At 39.6% G+C, this 20,847-nt stretch overlaps 1 protein-coding gene across 1 annotated transcript in view; it reads right to left on the reverse strand.

The window, feature by feature from the left end:
• Nucleotides 1–1,894: 1,894 nt before the first annotated feature.
• Nucleotides 1,895–20,847, reverse strand: part of LOC117476778 (phospholipid phosphatase-related protein type 1) — a gene marked incomplete at its 3' end in the record, with an annotated part of 33,688 nt that continues 14,735 nt past the window's right edge. Inside the window, 2 exon segments of the mRNA XM_034123513.1 lie at nt 1,895–2,027; nt 8,828–9,016. Of these exon segments, the coding sequence (XP_033979404.1) occupies nt 1,895–2,027; nt 8,828–9,016 (322 nt within the window).

The following is a 20,847-nucleotide window of genomic DNA, read 5'->3' on the forward strand; positions in this document are numbered from 1 at the left end:
GTTTCATGAAGATTGGGCCAGTTGCTTGTATGTTATCCTTCTGATTACTGTTAAACAAACCTTAAATATAATCTCCTTGGCAGTGCTAACCAGTTTCAATTAAACAACAGATGTTTTCCCCAAGAGTGTGAGCTTTGGTTTTCGCTCTGCATCCTCAGGGTTCCTCCTCTAGCCCAAAGACATGCAGGTGACGTTAATTGGAGTCTAAATTGCCTATTGGTGTGAATGTGAGCGTGAATGGCTGTCTGGTTGTCAGGTTGTGATTGACTGGCAAACTGTCCAGGGTGTACCATGTCAGATGGGATCGGATCTAGCTATCCGCGAGCCTCTAAGGATAAGCAGTAACAAATAATGGATGACAGATGGATGGTGTACCAGCGTAAACTCTAGAGGAATATAAACAAACCAATATTCATCCTTTAAAATGGATGTACATCGGTATTAAGTCTCTATAATGTAAAATTGTTCACAAGAACAAGGCGCAACTGTTGACAAACTGTACAAAAAGCCTATTATAAATGCTAAATGCAGCCCAGGGATAATTAAAGCCAAGCTCATTGCCTATATCTAATGGGAAACACACTATAACTGTATGATCTCGAACCATATCATCATTTAAGGCAAGATTACGCTGTGTGTACTAGGAGGAATTTGGGTCAAACTTTGTGATGTGATTAATTGGCCTTCATTGTTTTTTATGAATTTTGGATTCCTAGTTATTTTACTTAAAGGCACCATATTACGCTAGACAGTGGTGGAAGAAGCTGCCGTATCCTCACCCCTGGCTGACCTCGTTAACCTCATCTTGTGAACTCTCTCATTTCGTCCTTCACTGTGCATCGACCAGTCTGTGACACAACAGAAAAATGTCCGATCCCGTCGTATATCATGTTATTCGTAGTTTTGTGATTGCTTGAAGAACCCATGTGTCGGTCCACTGCTTACATTCCCCGTTTTCCTTTCCCTCTTTTTCCTTTTCAGCATAAATTAGTCCTTTTTACATGATGCTGGAGGTGTTTCAAACATCAGAACATCACACAACAGACTGATCTTAAATACCAAAATCCTCCAGCTGTGATCAGGGTTACTCTTAATATTTCCCCTCGCAGGTGATTGACGGAAGCCACATTCAACTGTCAGCTTAGCTGTGATATACAGCATGTTGCTTCCTGGTTAAGAGCTTACTGAAGGACTGTGAAAGGCACTTTGAAAATCCTGATGTTATAGATGTATTGTTTACTGTGCTAATAACCTCATAAACTGAGCTTGCATTGACTTGAAACAGCAGAAGAAACGAGGCTGAAGACAAAGCATCTTAGTGTCACTGCGATATGAATGTGGATGTGATCACTGAAGAGCATACAGTCCTGCTTTTGAATAATTATGTTTTTGGGTAGCTCCAAAAAAACACAACTGTCTAACATAATAATACAAAATAATAAGCAACCATCTGAACACTCCCCAACCCACTGACTTTATGTGTTTCAGTAGTACAAATGCCAGGACAGAGGACTCAGCCAAGGACACACAGGGACTGAGCACCCAGAGGCCTCATGGTTTCATTTTAGTCATGGAAAAAAGGTTGGTAAAACATATTCTGTCATAGTTTTGGTTAACAAAATCAAGGGAATAAGGGAAGTTATCCAAATTATAATTCTCCAGACTGTTAAAAACTGTTATTCTCGCACCACCAACCTCTACTCAGCTTTTTGTGTGTGCTAAAAGATACAAACTATAAAAAAAGGTTGTGCTTTGGCGCCCATGTGTACTTCTGAAAGGCACGCATGCATTATCTTCATGTGTGCGTGAGTTATTTCTCAACCTGTAGTGGCTAATACCTTGATCCGCATGAAGGAGCTTAGGGCAGTTTGACATTTTTGGCACGAAAACTTACCTACGAAGCGTACGATGCGGCGTACAAGGGGGTTGAGGTAACAACAGTCTCCTGTCACAATGGTTTTCTCCTGGGCCAGGAGAGCTTCCCTCGTCGATTTCATCACATACATGGACACCTCTCCGACAAAAATCTGCACACAAAGACACGGAAAATGTCAGAGAGGGATACAAAAAATAGGACGAAATGTAGACAGAATGGCTAACAGAGAGAAGGAAGAATTTAAAACATCTAGTTAGGCATGCTTTTATAGGTAAGAGGGACATTTGGCCCCTGTCAAGCCTGTGTACATAACCCACTGTGTCTTAATGTAGCCTTTCTACAGGTCCATTATAGTTTGGACATTACATCAGGTCTAATGGAAAAAAACGCTGCTGGACAAACACGATGAAACTCATCGCCGACCGCCTTAGGTGATGCAGGCTGCTACGAAAATTGATGTGTGTTTATGTGCAAGATCGTGTGTGCATACAGCGTTTGTGTGTTCACGTGGTTTTGTATTTGGTGTGTTTGTGTTTGTAAAAGAGTTTGTTTCAAGCCCCAGGATAACAAAACTCCTGTGTTTTCCTCCACCTTCTGTCTGCCTTTTTATCAACAACATGTTCATTTTAATTCTAATACATATTTTATATACGAGCAGTGGAAGCAGCTGGTTTTTGAAAAATAGTGAAAAAGACTGCGGCATCCACATGAAAAGGGTACAAAATCAATGCCGTGGATTCAATCCTGTCAACATAAATACGACAGAATTATTCTTTTCAAACCCGTTTTTCAACTCGATGATGACAGACAGAAAAGCATGCAAATACCAATTGAAACTCCCTTAAATGCATCATGACAGAATAAATATATATATATAAATACATATCGACCCAGAAACATCGGTCTTCAAAGAAAATCTCCACAAAAAAATACCCTTTATCTTCAAACGGTGTGAGCCTGATAAAGGCAGGCAACTTGCGTCATGTCAAAATGTGTTTTTTTGGTAGAGGAGGGTTAGTGTAAGCGTAACAGAAAACACATTTGCTACAGGCTATAAATATTGGGTAGTTAAAAGGAAAAGTTAATGATCTGAAAGGCAAAATGATTCATGGGGTTATTTAAGCATCGTGTATATCACATAATGAAAGTCAAGGTATTAGTTTGCTTGACTTCTGTTTGAAGTATACATAGGCAAACAGATCTATATTATTTTTGATTTGAAATATATGTCAGTTAACTATGAAGGAAGCTCAAGTAAATGCCAAACTTAAAATAGCTTTATTAAAACAAGTCTATTTCCTTCAGCTCCTTTAAATGCTAATAAAAGTGAGAGTCATTTCCCTGATAAGTTTCCCTAAATGATGACTTTGACCTTTTTTAAGCAACTACTAATTGCCTTGAAGTATTTGTCTCACTAGAGTCTGCCTCAGCCCTGAAAAGGTTAGCTACCACTGACTGATCTTCTTATTTCAGCTCATGTGACCCCCACTCTCCTATGTACACGTCAAGAAACTGAACTGAACTGACTGGAAACAACTATCTCAAAATGTAACGTCAGAAAACTCGCTAACAACTCGGCATTTAACTGAAACTGTGTACTGTCTGAGCAGAAAACGAAAAGCTTGAACAATTACTAATTATTAGAGTCGTTTGCATGACATTAAATTAAAGGAACAGACTTCTTGCACTGTCCCTTACAAAAGTGTAACAGATTTATGGAGCTTTGGTCTGCAATACTGTTGTAAGACCATCATTTTGAGTGCCTAAAATGATAGACAGTGACCGCCCACAGTGTTAGGGAGAACCTTTTTTGTATGGGTTTCACGTTTTTATTCACTTACATATTAAATGTGACAACTGTCCCCTGTGGAAAACCATTAATGATTCATGGTGCGGTTCCCTCCATCTTACTGGCTGCCAAAAGTCAGAGATTTTTTGAAAAATAATCAAGCATGTAGCCTGAGGCAGCAGAAAACTTTTCGTGATTGTTTACAAGCTGATAGTGTCAAATTCCTTTTTGAATTGGAACAAAAACAATTCTTAGTATTTTAATTTGAAACTGCTGTTCATGTCCAACTTATTCACTTACTTACGTTGTTACGTTACATATATCTTAACTTACGCATGTAACATAAGCTACGTCAAAATTATACACATATTTAACCAAAACCATGTTTTCTTAAATCCTAACCAAGTAGTTATTTTGTCCAAACCTAAACAAACTAAAGTGTTACAACAAATTCCAGTTGTCAGTACGCTCTGTTGTTTTAGTGGCATTGGAACAGACCAATTCTGCCGTTTACGTGTTCTAAACATTGTTTTGGATTTAACAATCTTAACAATTTGGTTAATCAATTCTCTGACAAAACCACTGCACACATCCAATTCACCTTAGCACAGTTGACAGAAAAGTTAGCAACTAACCGGTGACCATAGTGGATTAGTTAGCAATGAACTACTCATGAGTCTTTTGAGACCAAACCAGACACATGTGAATGTTGCTTCATATCAGCTTGAAGTGTAAATAATAGGCAGCTGTTAGCTCAATAACTTAATAACAACTTAATAAGGTGATAAGATGTAAAGCTGCTGTATTAACAGCTTGTTATGCATCCCAAAAGTGAAGACAAAATCAATTATCGTGCTTTAATGTATTCTTAATGAGCCTATTCTTTTCAGTATAGCCACCAAGACACCCATAAAAGGAAGTGGAATGAGTCATCGAGGACCTGCATTGGTATGGAAAAAAGGCATTGGCATTTTTTTGCTTTTTACCTCCATCTTTAGAAAGAGTTTATCTTGAGTAACTTCTAAGTAGGGGTCATAGGGGTTTCAGCTCAGTAACTCTAATTTCTCAACCACCTGTTTCCTATGGATCCCCGCTGATCACACAAGAACAACATCATGCTTTTCATTTGGTGAGGGATGAAGGATTTACTTTTTGGGTGTCTGTCCTTAACAGGTTTATAGACCGTTGCATCAGAACGACCCATCTAACATTCTGAATAAATTACTGTCTCCCTGCTAATTGGCCAAAATCCCAGCCTTGTCATCATTAATTCTGATTGGCTGCTCTTTGGTTTATATAACGCATACGCCGACAGAGCGATATACAGTGTGAAGCGCAACTTAAGCACCTGACACAGCACTCTCAAAGGGCACAATTAAAAAGTTTGGGATGGCACACAGATGGATAAAGAGACTAAGGCCACATATACGCCAGTGAGAGAGCAAACAAATTGAAAGTGGGAAATGACCAGAAGTGTTAAACAAAAGTTGAACAGCTGACACAGCACTCACTGAGGAAGGGTGTGTGATCAGGGACAAGGGATTCATCTTATTAGGATTTAATGAGTTTTATATAAAAATACTTTTGTGTAACCATAAGAGACAAAAAATATCACACAATTTAAGAAAGAAATATAACTTTGTGCCCGGAGTACACTAAAAAAATGTGGCATTGATTCCAAGATAGTCAATATATTTTTTTTTCAGCTGTGAAAAACAATGTCTGTTAAAAGTATTGACCTGTCAGAACACTCTATTACACACTATTTTATTCAGTTATGTCAGAGAAGGTTTCTCATTTCTCTAATTTCCCCTCCTCGACTCCTCGAATCCTCGGTCCTCCGGTAGTGACCCGGAAATGGATTTCAGCGCGCCATGTTGAAGGACATCTCATTTCTCTAAATGGATCCTCCGCCGATGTATTTCCGGCAACAGTGATGTTAAAAAGAGTCGTGACGCACGGCCGGACTTATCTCAACCAATGACAGCTCTGCATGCATCCCCTGGATATCATTTTATTAACTGCTTGAATCGCGACGCGATGTTTAAAGTGAGAACAGCTGTGAGGTCCGTGCAGAAAGCAGAGCAGTGTGTATAATATATATCACTCAGTATAACGTTATTATGAGAGTGCTCGCATACTTGTTTGATTCTGAAATATATATAAATATGTATGTGTGTGTTTGTGTATATATGTCCGCATCTGTAGCCTGTTATTGTCTCATTATATATATATAAGTCGTCATGAACACAGTTCTGTCCATCAGACAGAGTGCTGCTGTGCCTCCTGTCATCATTAATGGACGTCTCTTTAAAATGACCGCTCAGAGGAGAGGATTTCTCATTTCTCTAAACGCCTGCTGCTTCCCCTCCTCTCTCCTCGGTTCCCCTCCTCGACTCCTCCGCTCGCATCTCCTGTGAGCGGGACTAAGACACGAGGATAGGAGTCGAGGAGGGGAATTAGAGAAATGAGAAACCTTCAGAGTGTGTGCTTGTGTGTCTTCTTTAGCGTCTTCACACCAAGTAGCTACAAGGAGTGAATTCAAACTGCAACTAGTTCAATTCAAGTGACAGTCATCCAGGTTTTACATCAGAAACACCCCAAGTGTCCCAGATAATAAACACAAATAGTGGGTGACACAAAGTGACACAGTAATATGTCATTACAAATGAATGGGTGGCATGTGTCCAGGGAGCAGACATCTTTAACGATCCCATCCCAGATGAAGTGCCTCTTGAAATCGTTATAGAACAGGAAGCTGTCTCTTTGTAGAGGAACCTGGGATATCAATATGGGAAACATACAGTACACTGCTAAAAGGGCACTCTAGGATTATAAACTCAATTTTATATTTTATATGACTTGTGGTACTCGAGCAAGAACGGGACATCAGATTCCATAATGACATCAAAGTATTAAGTTGTGATCAATTGGTGTAGTTACCAATGAAGAGGTATGCTTGTGAAAAGGTATTCTGACATGCCCATTCCCTTCATTTCCTACAGCATCACTGTCATCTGGCTGAGTGAAGCCACCTGGGCAACCTTGTTAGGTACCGGGTGGAACCATCAATCAGTTTATTTATTCCTCTTTAATCAAAATGATATGACATGAAATAACCTTTCCTGAATCAAGCTTTTGTTCTGTTGCAGTGTGTATTAACCTTTGTAATTTTTACTGATTGGGATCTGCTTGCTGTTTCGGTTACTTCCAACGCAATGGATCAGTTCAATTAGGCAACCCCCATGCTGTGGTTTAATCCAAACAAGGAGGGGTATAAAAAGCCACTTTTGGATTGACTGTGGTTGTTTGTGGCAGCATGCTGTGAAGCTGTGTTATTTTTAGGCCTGGTTTTATTCTCTGTCTCATAGTGATTTAAGGTTTATAAAACCACCACCCATTGGTGCATGGACTTCTGCCTCATTTATGCCGATGAGTAAACTTAAACATATTTTGCAAGTGAGAACCAGAACATCTCTTTTCTGGGACTGACTTGTTCCTTGGCCTATTATGGTGAAACACTCTTTAGGATGTGTTAAAAAAAATGGCACTGGTAATAAGGAACTGCTTCAGAGATGGTGCCTGGTGTGTGTTGGAGTCTACAAGCATGGAGCTGAACTGACACCTAGTGGCTGTATGTTGCTACTCCTATATGAAGCGTCTGAGTCAGCAATGCAGAGATCTTGACCTACATTTATTCACAACATGTCACTCAGCTTTACAACCCTACTTCACAGACCCTTTTCCAGATACTTAAAAAGTTCTCACAGGCAGCACAGGGGTAATCAATAACACTAACGCGGGTGTTGTTGACTGATACACTTAAAAGACACAGAGCTATCGTTAGCAGAGATAATTACACCTGTGCTCCTCACGCTATGACAGAGCCCATTAATGTTATGAGTTACACCTGCAGCTTTACTGCGAGGTCATACTGCTGTATATAACTATTTATATAAACTATGTGCTACATCACAGTGTACTTTTAGCAGTCAAAATACAAAATAATATCTTTTTTATACTACCAGGAAAAGATACATTTTCAGCAGATACAAATCAAAACTTAGTTGACAATGAATGTAACAGAGGAAGCAACGTAAGATATTTAGCTGACTATTGCCACTCAATATCACCATGGATTGATACTGAGATTTATTGTTGGACGTGTGCGCTCTCAAATTACGACCACAACATTCTTGCTATTAATACCATTTATTAAACCACAAAAACGGCGTGTGTTTGCAACACAGTAGAAAACGGTTTGCTCAATCACTTAAATACCCTGAGCCCCATTGTGTCATCTAGTGCTCAAAGCAAACAAAAAAACATACAAATGGGCACAAGAATACCCAATTCTAAACTCTACCTTTTCACCAATTCTCACAATGAATTTAGTTTCCTTCTTGCAAAGCGTTGTGGGAGAATTCTGTCCATAAACAGCACATTCAAATCTAAAGTTAAGTATACTTTATTGTATACCTTTTCCAATGTGGATACAAAGTTAAAACGGTATGAAAAATGTAACTTTATAATGACCATAAAGTATCTTTGTGGTATTGTTCAAATGTGTTGCAAACACACCATGCATACAGAAGCAGAACACTGAGTCACCATGTGGCCTAGATCGCTAAGAATCTCAATGAGATGCTGAAATCACATCATAGTCCAAGAAAATATAATGGTTTTACTAATGCAGCCCACATACACTGCTCCTTGTACACTTCACACAGCGGGTTCTATGTGAAATTAGCGCCAATCTTATCATCTCACCCATAAAAAGTCTTAACTCATACAGTCAGTTCGACACTTTTTCAGATATTTCAGCAGTGAAAATGTACCAAGGGTATATAGTAGACTCATAAGCAGAAGTTACAAAAAGATAACATGCATGGTTGCTGTTCTATTCTGCATATTACGTCTTTCTATCAAATTTAAAATTCAACAGTATATGTCCTTATGTGCACTTCCAAACACTGCCAAGTTAGCAGCATGGGTTAATGAAAGTTAAGTCTGGCAACATTTTGAGAATAAGCAGTTATTTCAATGAACTTTTAGGTGGTTCTAGCTTTAAAAAACATGAACCCTGAACAAACAACCCTCCAGCATGGGTGGCCGGATTACCAAACTGCGCTGAAATAACGCATAAAAAGTGTTGTACTCACTACAGCGGTGGGAGCAGCAGCCACCACGCAGTACAGGATGAGGGGGGGAATGAAGCTGGACTCCTCTGTGCCGGGGTACGGCTTCATCAGCTCGGCGTCGTTGCAGAAGAAGCCCTGCATGTGCACGCTGAACAGGTCCGTGCACTCCATGTAGTAGGCCAACAACACCGTGCCGGACATGATGACGAGCTGGAAGAAAAACATGTCGGGAAAAGTGGACTTGTTAGTAGTATATCCAGTACACTGAAGTCTATAAAAAGTCCTTGAATGAGTGGTTTTACGAATGAGTCCCTGAACATCACGTTGCTCCTCTCTCGACGTGACTACCAGGTTTTTAAATAAAAAAACAACCACAAAAATCATCCCCCCCCTTCCCTCTCTCTCTTTCTCATGCTAACTCCCTGTATACCACCATCACTTACCACCTCCTCTCCTCCCTCACCCCCTCATCCTTTTATCCCTCTAACATCATCTTTTGTCTCTGGCCTCTTTTTTCGCTCTCTTTCCCAGAATTGGCTCCAGGCAATGTTGTTATTTTCTCTATATATGGTATCCTTAGTCACTGCTAACGAATCAACACTGGAATATGCAATGCAAGGCGTTGCAGAGCAAGGCTTTTTTTAAATGTGGTTTTCTGAGAATCACTCCCCATCCTGTTATTCAGACACTAATGTGCCGGTACTGCTGCAAATCAAGCCAAGGTTTGTAAATCAGAGGAAAGGGATGAGGTGTTTGTCTAGGTTATAAAGCTGCCAGATAAAAAGAAAGGGCCGATAACATCACCACAACTGGAATGAGTAGGATACCTTAATCACACAATGACAGTAAATGTTGAAATTACTATGATCACAGTGAAAATATGAATTAAAAAATGGATAATTACATAATTTATTTATCCTGCAAGAATAAATAAAGAATGACAATACTACAAATAGCTTGGACTGTATGTTACAACACATCAATTGGTCTTCTTGAAAACTGCAGTGTGCTTTAAGTATTTGAATAGAAATGCTAGCAGTTTTATGAATGATTCCTGATTCTTACAATGTGGCTATAAGCTTTTTGTAATCTTTCACCCAAACACCAGGTGTCACTATGCTACCACAGAAGGATGAGCATTGCCTCAAAAGGAGGACAACACAAATGTCATGTTGTGCACAATAACTATATATCATATCATGCTGAGACAATTTACAACAGTGAATGTTTGTGGGAAAAAACTGAATGCATGTGGAGTTGAGTTTTATATAATTTCACACAATTAATAGATCTTTTTTTACTATACAAGGCAAGACATCAAATTGTACGCTCTCTCACTACATTTTAACAAACACTGTTGATGTTTTGTGACATTACACGTCAGGGTAAAAAAAACTCATTTTGTGATTTAGTTCTACCAAGCCTCAAGTCTGGGCCCACCTCATTTAGGCTAGTATAATGTTATTTGCAGCCAGGGAGTACTGTATACAGTAGCCACATGTGCTATTTACACCCGAATGACTATAGACAACTATGCTTTTTCCACACAGAGTCCAAATAGACACATGAAGACCAACCCAGTGGGAAAGAATCCTATGTTCTTTGACCCAACCATTCACCTGACCTCCTTTATACACAGAAGTATTCCCATTTTTTCCGGTGTCGAACCCTGATGCTACAGTTTACAGATACCTGTATGTGATTTCTAAAATACATTCATTTTGCAAGAGAATACAAACAGCTTTTCAGAGTCAGATATTACCATAGAAGTAAAACACACTAGAGTTGTTTTAATTTCTGTCAATCCATGATGTCCTTTCAAATCAGGCAATTAGGACTAGCTGTTGTTTGATGCAGTTGTAAACTCTGTAAACCAGTGAGTGTGTGTGGAGCAGACTGGACAATATGGTTGTTGGGGTTCAGACAGGGATTGGCAGGAGGGTGAGTGTGTTTACAGAGGAGAGGAGAGAAAAGTTGGCAGATCTGGTGTTCTGACAGATGGCCATATGGAGATGTCCAGGTGTGTGTGTGTGTGTGTGTGTGTGTGTGTGTGTGTGTGTGTGTGTGTGTGTGTGTGTGTGTGTGTGTGTGTGTGTGTGTGTGTGTGTGTGTGTGTGTGTGTGTGTGTGTGTGTGTTTGTGTATGTGTATGTGTGTGTTATTGGTTTCTGTACAAATGACACTAAGCTAGTTAGCAATAGCTTTAGCTTTCACCTGTTATCACAAAGGTACCTGCCGAGGAGAACATGTGTACACAGTAAAACACACAAATTCAGAAACTAAATATCTATTAAGTCAAAAAGTGATTTAACATAGTGTACGTCCTGAGAAACAGCCATTTTCTTATCAAGCTAAATCATGTCTTTGCGGATATGGGACTTCTTCTGCTTTTTCTAAATTCTAATTAAAATATAAAAATAAATCTGCCCAATAACTAATACAAAAAAGTATGTTTAAATATACTATTGCAGCCAAAACAGCACACATAACACTTGGATTACAAGAAATGAAACATTTTGGTTACAGGCACAAATGGGTAAAAGAAGCTTACACTGATATGGGATAATTTCATGATTGTCATGTTTATCCACAAACACGTTCCAGCAGGGTAATCGGCTAAAGCATTATTCATAGGTCTCTGCTGAAAATATGTAAATTCCTGTGCTTTCAGAAATGCCATGTACTGTAATACCTTGTGGGATCACATAGCGAAGGATGTCAGGTTTACAAGGAAATACCTGAAAGGGCCTTAGCAGATTAATAAGAGGGGAGTACACTAGCGTACACATTAGGGTGGTCCTTAAAATTGAAAGTCGGAAAGTCTAAGCTCCAACCCCCAGAATTCATTCTATTAGTCAAGAAAACTCTCCTGGTGAATTTTGTCCTCAATCTGACAACATTTACCTCTCCCTCATCGACCTTGAAGTTTAGCCTCAGTTGCAGCACCATGGCTGCTGCTGTGGCAGCCCAGGTCAATGAGGGAGGGGTAAATGTTGTTGCTTGGAGAGTTTTCTTGACTAGTATAACGAATTCCAGTGGTTGGAGCTTAAAATAAATGAATTCAAAACATTTACCTCTCACGAAGGACCACCCTAGTACACATGTTAAACTTTAGAATGACTAATGTGATTACATTTACTTTGACCTTTCCCATATTTTGCATTTTTTAAAACATCAAAGCGTTTCATACTAAATCACTAAAGCGAAATGTGTACATTAACATGTTCTTGAATTATTTATTTACTCCTACATTCATCCCAATCCCACTCTCTTCTAGATCCTTACAAAACTAAATGTTCTCTCTATCACTCACTTTGCCTCCCTCTACTTCTCCACATTATAAATCATCAAAAAAAGTTGTAAACAAGCAGTGAGCCATTAGACATGATGAGAGTCATCAGGCGGTGGCAAATTACCAAAATAGGCCACGAGAGACAAGCAATTTCAGCGTGTTCAGCCTTACTCTCTGCTCAGTCAGGTCTGAACATTCATTAGACAAGTGCTTCACTTAAGTACAATCTTGAGGAGCTCCTGCTTTATGTGAGTACTTCCATTTTGAACTGGTGTACATTATACATCTACTCCATTACATTTTGAAGGCATACAGTATATGGTACTTTCACAAAAATTGTGTTATGTTCACTTTACTAACTACTTACTTTTCAGATTAGTATTATAAAATCATAAACTTAAAAAGTACGATGTATTACTATGGATTAATCTACCTGCGAGTGTTTTATATAGAAGGAGTCCCACCATTACTAGCTGCAATATTAGTGATTAGTAGTGACAATAATATATATTATTCTGCATAGTAAGTACTTTTAAGTGGTTTATAGGTTTAAAATGTTACTTCAGCACTTCAGTAATAAAATACTGTAAGTATTGAGAAAAACTAATATTTAAGGGCTCACTATAAGCCAACAAAAACATGATTCTTAGTCGAACAAAATACTGCACCAGGGGAGACGGACTAATGTTCTATTTATATACAGATAATATCTTTATCTTGAATTCTAAGGGGCCATGATAATCTGTGAAAATATGATAATATGATAATCTGTGAAAATATGATATCATGTTAGACGCTTTTATCCAAATACTCAATACTGTGGACAATCCCCACAGGAGCAATTTGGGGTGAAGTGTCTTGCCCAGGGACACAACGACATGCTGACTGCAGTGGGGTTTGAACCTGTGACCCCCTGATCCCAACACCAAGGCTCTATCCACTGCTCTATTATTTCTTCATATTAGACCGCTGCTTTGAATAACAGAGCTTTGCTATAATGTAGATGCTGTTCAATCTTCTAACCTTTGGTCCTTTACTAAAGTGAAATATCTGAGTGCGCTACTAACAATAAGAACATACAAAAAAGTAGAGGTGCAGTGAAAACCCTGCAGGCCGGAAGCCATTGTGACTTCTTTATGAAGCTGGCTTCTCGGTGACAGTTTAACACCTGCACAAGTGTCCCTTTCTCTGTAAAGCATAACTTGTGGCTTCATTATATTCCCTCCCATGCTGGCGTCATGCTGCATTAGCAGTGTGAAGGGCAGACTGACGAGACCGACCGTCGTAAAAACGGTTATACAAAGTTACTGCAGCATGCCATTATCCCTCTCCCTCAACGGGTGCAATTCACATCTATTCAGCCTATTCAGGCAGGACATTTGGTGCAGCTATCCACCTCTGTTGAGTTTTACCACGCGACATTACTCGGTGACTTCTGGGAAAGTATATTACTTGGGAGGAGAGAACAAGAATTTCCTGCTGCCACCATTTATAAATCAATTACTTACAGGACACTAACAAAGCAAAATCTCCATTTATATTTCTTCAAACCTTGAATCTACATGTTCCCAATTAAACTGGATCACATGACTGCCTGTGGTGTTAAAGGTGTTACATATTCCCTCAACTCTATGGAGATTTACAGTTTAGGATCTCGCATATGTATATGTTTTGCTTACAACTTTATATTCTTCTCTATCAGCCACCTCGGTTTCAGCCACAGCAGGAATCAGCAGGGATCCAGTTTTAGAAAAAAAAACTCACAAAACCAAAATCTATGCTAGCCGACAGCACATTTGGGCATATGTGTAGGCTAAATACTGATCCAACTGTTTGCTAACACATCCCTCATCAACTTTGTAGGTGGTCTTGTTTCACTTGGAGTATTCAGTGTGTTACGCTGCCCCAAAGTTGCATTTAAGGGCTGCCAACGTTAACGCAAACATATCACATTACCAAGTTTGACCACAACTGCCTCTCGTAATTCCAGCGCAGATTTTTATAATATATTGTATGGCAGTGAAAAGGCTAACAATTACGGAGACCACTATAAGAACCATAACTACTTGTGTTACGGCACACCTGATCCATGACAAATGGCAACTGCAATCGTTAGCTTGCATAGCTTAAGTTGCACAGGAGAGGGAGATATTGGACAAAATCACCTCTGTAGGAACAGATAGTGCTCGCAATACGATGGCAGCAGAGAGAATATTACCATACAAGCCTTTGCCCTACAGTATGTAGCACGCATTACTCAAAGGGTCATCACAGCGGCTCTCCTTGACAACTGCTTTGTACAGTAGATGCTTAAGCCAGGCAGAAAGGATTGGCACCACTACATCAAATATAATACATCTCATAAGTTAAAAGAAAAGCAATGTAAGGTTTGAAAGAAAAAGTCAGTTGATACATTTATTAAAAGACATTACAGTCATACTTCTGACTCTACTTTGTTGCACTATTAAAATATGTTTTAGCATTTAAATGTAACCACAATGGCTAGTCCTTAGAAAAAGTAACATAGCTTTAACTTAATGTAAAGGGTCAGATATTAAACGTCAAACTAAAGTAAGAGTTACTGTACTCGATTCTTCTGAGATTTATAACCATATTACTCTTTTATTTGTTTGCAATCTCTACACAGTCAATTTCATAATAACAGAACTTCAAAGATACTTCAAAAAAAAAAACATCCCTCCAGCGCTCTCAATCTTTTCCCTTCTTTATCTCTTTACTTCCAAATCTTTTGACTGTCAGCCCTGACGCGCATCTCCTCCCTCAAACCCTGAAAACAACCAGACAAATGTTATATAAATCCAAAACCAAGTCCTACTTTTTCACTTCACTGTCATGTTGCGTTAGTAGACTGCAAAGAAAAAGACTGACAGGAATGGGCATCATAGTCTGCCTCGCCCGGATTTAGACCGTGACGCTACACTTCTGTTGTCAAACTTGTCTTAACGTCACAAAGATAGCTACTTGTTTCTCTTTTTTCCAACATGAGCAAAAGCTGGGATATAGTTTCAAAAAGTCAGCTGTTAAATGGCAATGGTAACGGTTATTATGTTGTTCCAAAGTGGGTCAAATGGATTCTCTCAGGCAGACAGCTGTTACTCTTCATCCCATGGGGCATACTGTGAGTCCACACACAGATTCATACCAGTCCAACATCGCTCTCTAGGGGCGCTGCTCTGTGTACGTCCCACAGGTGTTGCTCCCTGCCCTGAGAGATCACCTGTAAACAAGCCTGTGCTCAGGTCAAGGCACCAGGTTGTTGAAGCCTTCTTTCTGCGACCTGTTAGTGACTTTCTGCCCTAGTCTTAAGATGACAATGGTTTTGCCCATCCATGTTCTTGTACCTATGCCTTACCGCCTGTCAGATTTTTTGTTTTAAAGATATTATTTAGGCCAAAGAGTGTTTTTTTTTTTTAGTTTAAAGGGGAAGATAGAGTGGAGGGCGTAGCATGAAATGTTTGGCGGGCGCAGGAGTTTAACCTTGGCAGCAGAAAATGCATATGGGACATCAGATCTAACCACTGAGCTATCCGGCGTCCCTCCTGTCTGATTTGTTTAAAAAAATGTATGTAAATGTGAACTATTCCCTCTTTTAAGTATCCCTCAGGTTAAAAATCATATTGCGTCATCGCAGCTAAGAGAGTGCGACATCAAGAACAATCGTCTTTTTGTTTTTTCAAAAATAATGACACCTCAGAACATTATAACATCACACCGGTACGAGAGATTGAGCTAGATGAAAGAAAGAAATCATCTCTGAAGGTTGACAGCGGGAAATTTCACAGATGATATTCAAGAGATTCATTTCCTTCCAGCCCGGTGCGGGTTGTTTTTGTAAAAGATTTCACAAGGTTTCTGTTTTCAAGTCTAAGTGAGTCCTAGATGAATGAAAGCCCGAGGCTCTTTGTATTACATAATCTCATCCATAGGGAGGAACGGGATATATCTCTTCATTCTTGACTGCTCAGCTCCACAGCTTTGCCTTTAATTAATTTCTCATCATTTTTGCAACCTTTTACATCCTGTCCCCTTAATACTTTCATCATCATACCCATTTTATCTTTCCTTATCCTCCCTTACGTCCCATCCTCATGTTTCACTCCATCCCAGTCCTCTAATCCTATCCTTATTTCTTTGTATCTTCACAGTAATGGCAAATGGCAGCAACACATGGAAATCTTGGGGTTAAATTACATGACTAAATAAACAAATCCCCACAAATAAGCATCTTCTCTGTCACACCGCCTCTGGCCCTGGAGCTGCTCCAATCAGAACGCTTTGATGCGGTCATGTGACATCACTGTCCCTCTGCCTCTGCTCTGTTCGTGACAGGCAGGGTGAGTAATATGAAGAGGGCAAACAAAATAAAGAGAGAAGAAGAAAAAAAAAAACAGAGTATAGATAGGGAGGAGGATAATGAAGGTGACACCGTGAGAAATAGGAAGAGATGAGGGGAGAGATTGAGGGAGAAAGGAGGGAGGGGAGAGGAATGAGGATGTGACGGAGACATCAAAGAAGGAGAGACGGAGAAAACGGGGGGCTGGGTGGGATGCCTTTGAGAGCGGGCTGTGAAGAACAGGGGAAGTAAGTGGAAACAGAGTCGTGAAAGTTAAAGAGAGCTCGCTACTCAATGGGCTATGACATGCCTCTCTGAGGAGCACTCTGCCTGCAATATGGAGGAAAAACATGCTGTGATACATGTTTTAATATATTGAGACAAAATTACACTATTACACTGGAGTTCACATTTTCCTCAATGCATCTTTTGTCAGACCCTCCCTGTCTGCAGTTAGATCTACACTGTTTAGCCATCCTGTACCTACATAATTGTTATATATACTGTACCCCACAAAATCAATTTGCATGTTATCCACGTGATCGTGAAACAATATGAAGTATAAAAGGCAACAGAGTCCATGTAAGTAGACGTTATGGATGGATGGATGGGTCCTAAAAAATTGGACTTTGACCAAATGTGAAGAAGAATCAATGTTGTTTTTTTGGTCATGAAACATCCGTTGTTAAGTAACGTAAGTCCCGTAATGCAATGCAGGCCTTTTGATAAAGTCTCCAACCGAACCTCTGCATTTATAACTCTGACATTTGTCTTGTTATTTTTTCCATGCTCTTGAATGTCCCTTAAGAGACATAGAGGAAATTGAACAATCATTAAATGAAATTGCTCCTTGTGACAAGTGTCCCTTAAGCAACATATTTGAAGTGAACTTGTCTAGTTTACATCACATTTAACAACAATACAAATTTGGGGGGAAGAAAAGGCCAGAGAATAAAACTGTACTCTTTAGTTTTATTTAAGAGGAAGATATTTTCTAATTAGTTCAGGCCATGTGACACTGTCAACGTTTCCCTGTATGTTCTGCAGTGATACACACTGATGATATAAAGTCACTAAACAGCCATTCCTGGGATTTTAATTGTTCTCCTCAGACCCTGATGGAGTTTCATCAATGACATCTGCTCACTGATCTGCTTCTTTCTGGTCTAGCTGCCAGTGAGGATCAACTTTGAAGATGCACACATTGCTATGGCAACAGCGCCCCAAAATTTATTTTTAACACCAGATCTGATTAGCTGATGGTTTCATCATTAACGAGGACATTTCACAGTTTGACAGCTCATACCGCCTCAATGTCACGATTCCATTAGGATAAGTTGTTGAAAAGCAATACGTTTTTTATTTTTTATTATTATTGTAGAAAAATGTAGATAAATATGGGGTTTACCATCAAGATCAGTGATTCTCAAATGGGGGTACGCGGACCCCTAGGGGTACGTTGGGGTACTGCAGGGGGTACGTGAGATAAAAAATAAAAAAAGGTTAATAAAAGAAATACCATGCATGATTACAACAATAATTATAGTACAATAAGTTAAATAGAAAACACAGTTTTATATAAAATATTCCTAGAACCACCAAGGGTTCAAGATCCATTCTTGTGCTTTTCTGGTGCTTAACTGGTTCTTCTCTGTTTGTACAATGCATGAAGGAGTTAATAAATCACACACTGATGGAACATCACTATATTGTAATTATTTATATAGGCTTTTTCTATCAAAAATGTTCGGGGTCGGTCAGGGGGTACTTGGCTGAGAAAATGTTTCAAAGGGGGTACATTACTGAAATAAGTTTGAGAAGCACTGATCTAGATGTTAAACTGCAGGGATGTTGCCGCCAACATAACAATCAGTTACACATTAACACCCCCTTTAGTTACCCATCCTAATTAAACAAATTACACAGCCATGATTAGCAGTGTCCAATCGAGCATTACATACTGAGCAACAGCCAAGACACTTGAAAGCAGTAAATGATCGGTGATGACTTTGAATGGAAAAAAACCTTTAAGCTGATTTTTCAGCAGGATATTGTTTGAAATGTGTCTATATTCATGTGTTTTATGCTACTGTCTCTCATATGCTTTAAAGGTCTGCTGCGTGGGAAGAAAATTGACATTTTAATCGACACGAGTGGGATTTCTCATAAGGCAATCATAGGGTCTATGTCTGACTTATCCTGACGAACACAAATAAGAATAGGCCATACAAGTATTTTCTGTTAGTTTCTATTACCCTTTGCTAAGTGAATACAGGAGGGTTTAAGAGACCCTACGCTCAATTTAAGGCTCATATTTGTATTTTGTGCCTCTACTGTGACAGGTTTACTTTAACGCTCAAAAAGGTCTTTATTTTTCTCATACTGTCACTTTTCACACTGTCTGAAACCAGAGCCCAGTCTGCTCTGATTGGTTAGCTGGCCGGCTTTGTTGTGATTGGTCAACCACTTAGAGATGTCCCTCCCCTTAGCATATCATAACATAATGATGTGACTATGTTACGGAAGTAAACAAAGGACTACAATTGAGGTGTGTGTGGGAGCTGAAACTCCCTCTGACGTTTGGAATTGTAGCCTTTGCAGACCATTTACATGCACCAAACCATTTACATGCACCAAAAGCACTAACACACTACAGGAAAGGGAAACCCACAAAAGGCATCAGAGGGCCCCTTTAAGTCCTTCTACAGTAAGTTATCACGATCATAGCTTATCGAGGTATTAAACTTGTAAACTGTCAAAAAAAGTATTTCCCCACCTCACATGCCTGTTTATCCTTGCTGTGAAAATTGTAATGGAAATAATCTCACAACTGGAGACAGATTCAGTGACACAGGGTTCCATTTAAATTATTGATGTGTCCGGCTAATCAATAACTGGGGGTGTCTTGAATAAACGTCCTCAGATGTGAAAAGAAGTGCAGAAAATGTATGTCATTCTTACCACAGTTGGGTGTAACGCGTTACAAAGTAACGTGTTACTGTAATAATATTACTTTTGTCGGTAACGGAGTAGTGTAACGCGTTACTTTTATAATTCAGTAATCACACTACAGTTACTAACATTGCCCCGACACGCGTTACTTCGTTACTTTTATAAAATCAGTCATAATCACACTGACAGACAAGAGGGGTTTCCGCCGCAGGTTTATATGTACGTAATCTGCGCGACTTGCGCGTCCACATCTCCGCGTGCAGTGCTGCATAAACATGGCTGAGTCAGCGATAACTTTCGAGGGGTGGAGGTATGCCCATTATTTTGAGTTCGTCCGAAGAATAGACAGGAATGTGACGGTGAGGTGCAAACTGTGTCCAGGCCAGAAGCTGTTATCCACTGCTGTAAACACCACGTCAAACCTCAACAAACACCTGCAAAGAACACATGCTAAGGTGAAGCTAATAGCTAAGGACCCCCGAACCCAGAGTGAGGATGTTGTGAGTGCGCCGCCGCAAGAATTTGGAGGACCGGTAACCAAAGCAGAGATGGACAGGCTTGTAGCATCCTTCATAGTAGAGGTAATGTTGCCCATTTGCACAGTGGAATCACCATCGCATCGTTCAGAGATATACTGCGCAAAATACAGATAGCAGGAGACAGAGGACAGCCATGGTCAGAGCTATCTGGATCAGTCTTATGCGACAATGGAAACTGAACTAAAGAGAACATTTGAAACTTTAGCAGTCTGCGTGATCTGCCTGCAGGGAGGGGCTGGCCGGCCCTGCGAGTAAAGTAACGAGTAAAGTAACGAGTAAAGTAACGAGTTACTTTATGTAGAGAGTAACGAAGTAGTGTAAAATATTACTTTTTTTTAAAGTAATATGTAATATGTAATATATTACTTTTTTTTAGTAACGACCCCATCTCTGATTCTTACAATAAGAGTACTGAGGCAAAAAAAAGGCAATATCTCACAAGCCTGCTCCAAAAGCGGCAAGGTAGAAAGATAACATGAATCAAAGGGGCAATGATGATAAAATGGTCACATTTCATTTATCTTAGAGGAGAAACCCAGGCACACATAGCGGCCAATTATATTAATTTAGAGTGTGAGAGACTCCTTTGGTGGAAGGCTGTCAGAAAATATGACACAAAAGATAAGTCCAGAAGAAGCCATGAGATAAAAGAAGAGGCGTAAACTCATGTTAGACTCTCAACGCAGGATATTTCATCTGAGAAGCGTTCGTGTGTGTGTGTGAGAGAGAGAATGTAATGCAAGGCGTCCCGAGACATCTCTCTGATTAAGGACTTTCAACTGACATGGTAATTAAATATGGAGGAGCAGAACAATTCCTTTACGCACACATTCAGCTTTCCACTAATTTCAAGACTTCACGCTCTGGTTAGCTGCTATAATTTAGCAGAAGAAGGTCATTTGCGG

This window comes from Trematomus bernacchii, unplaced genomic scaffold, assembly GCF_902827165.1.
Source record: "Trematomus bernacchii unplaced genomic scaffold, fTreBer1.1, whole genome shotgun sequence".
Taxonomy (NCBI): domain Eukaryota; kingdom Metazoa; phylum Chordata; class Actinopteri; order Perciformes; family Nototheniidae; genus Trematomus; species Trematomus bernacchii.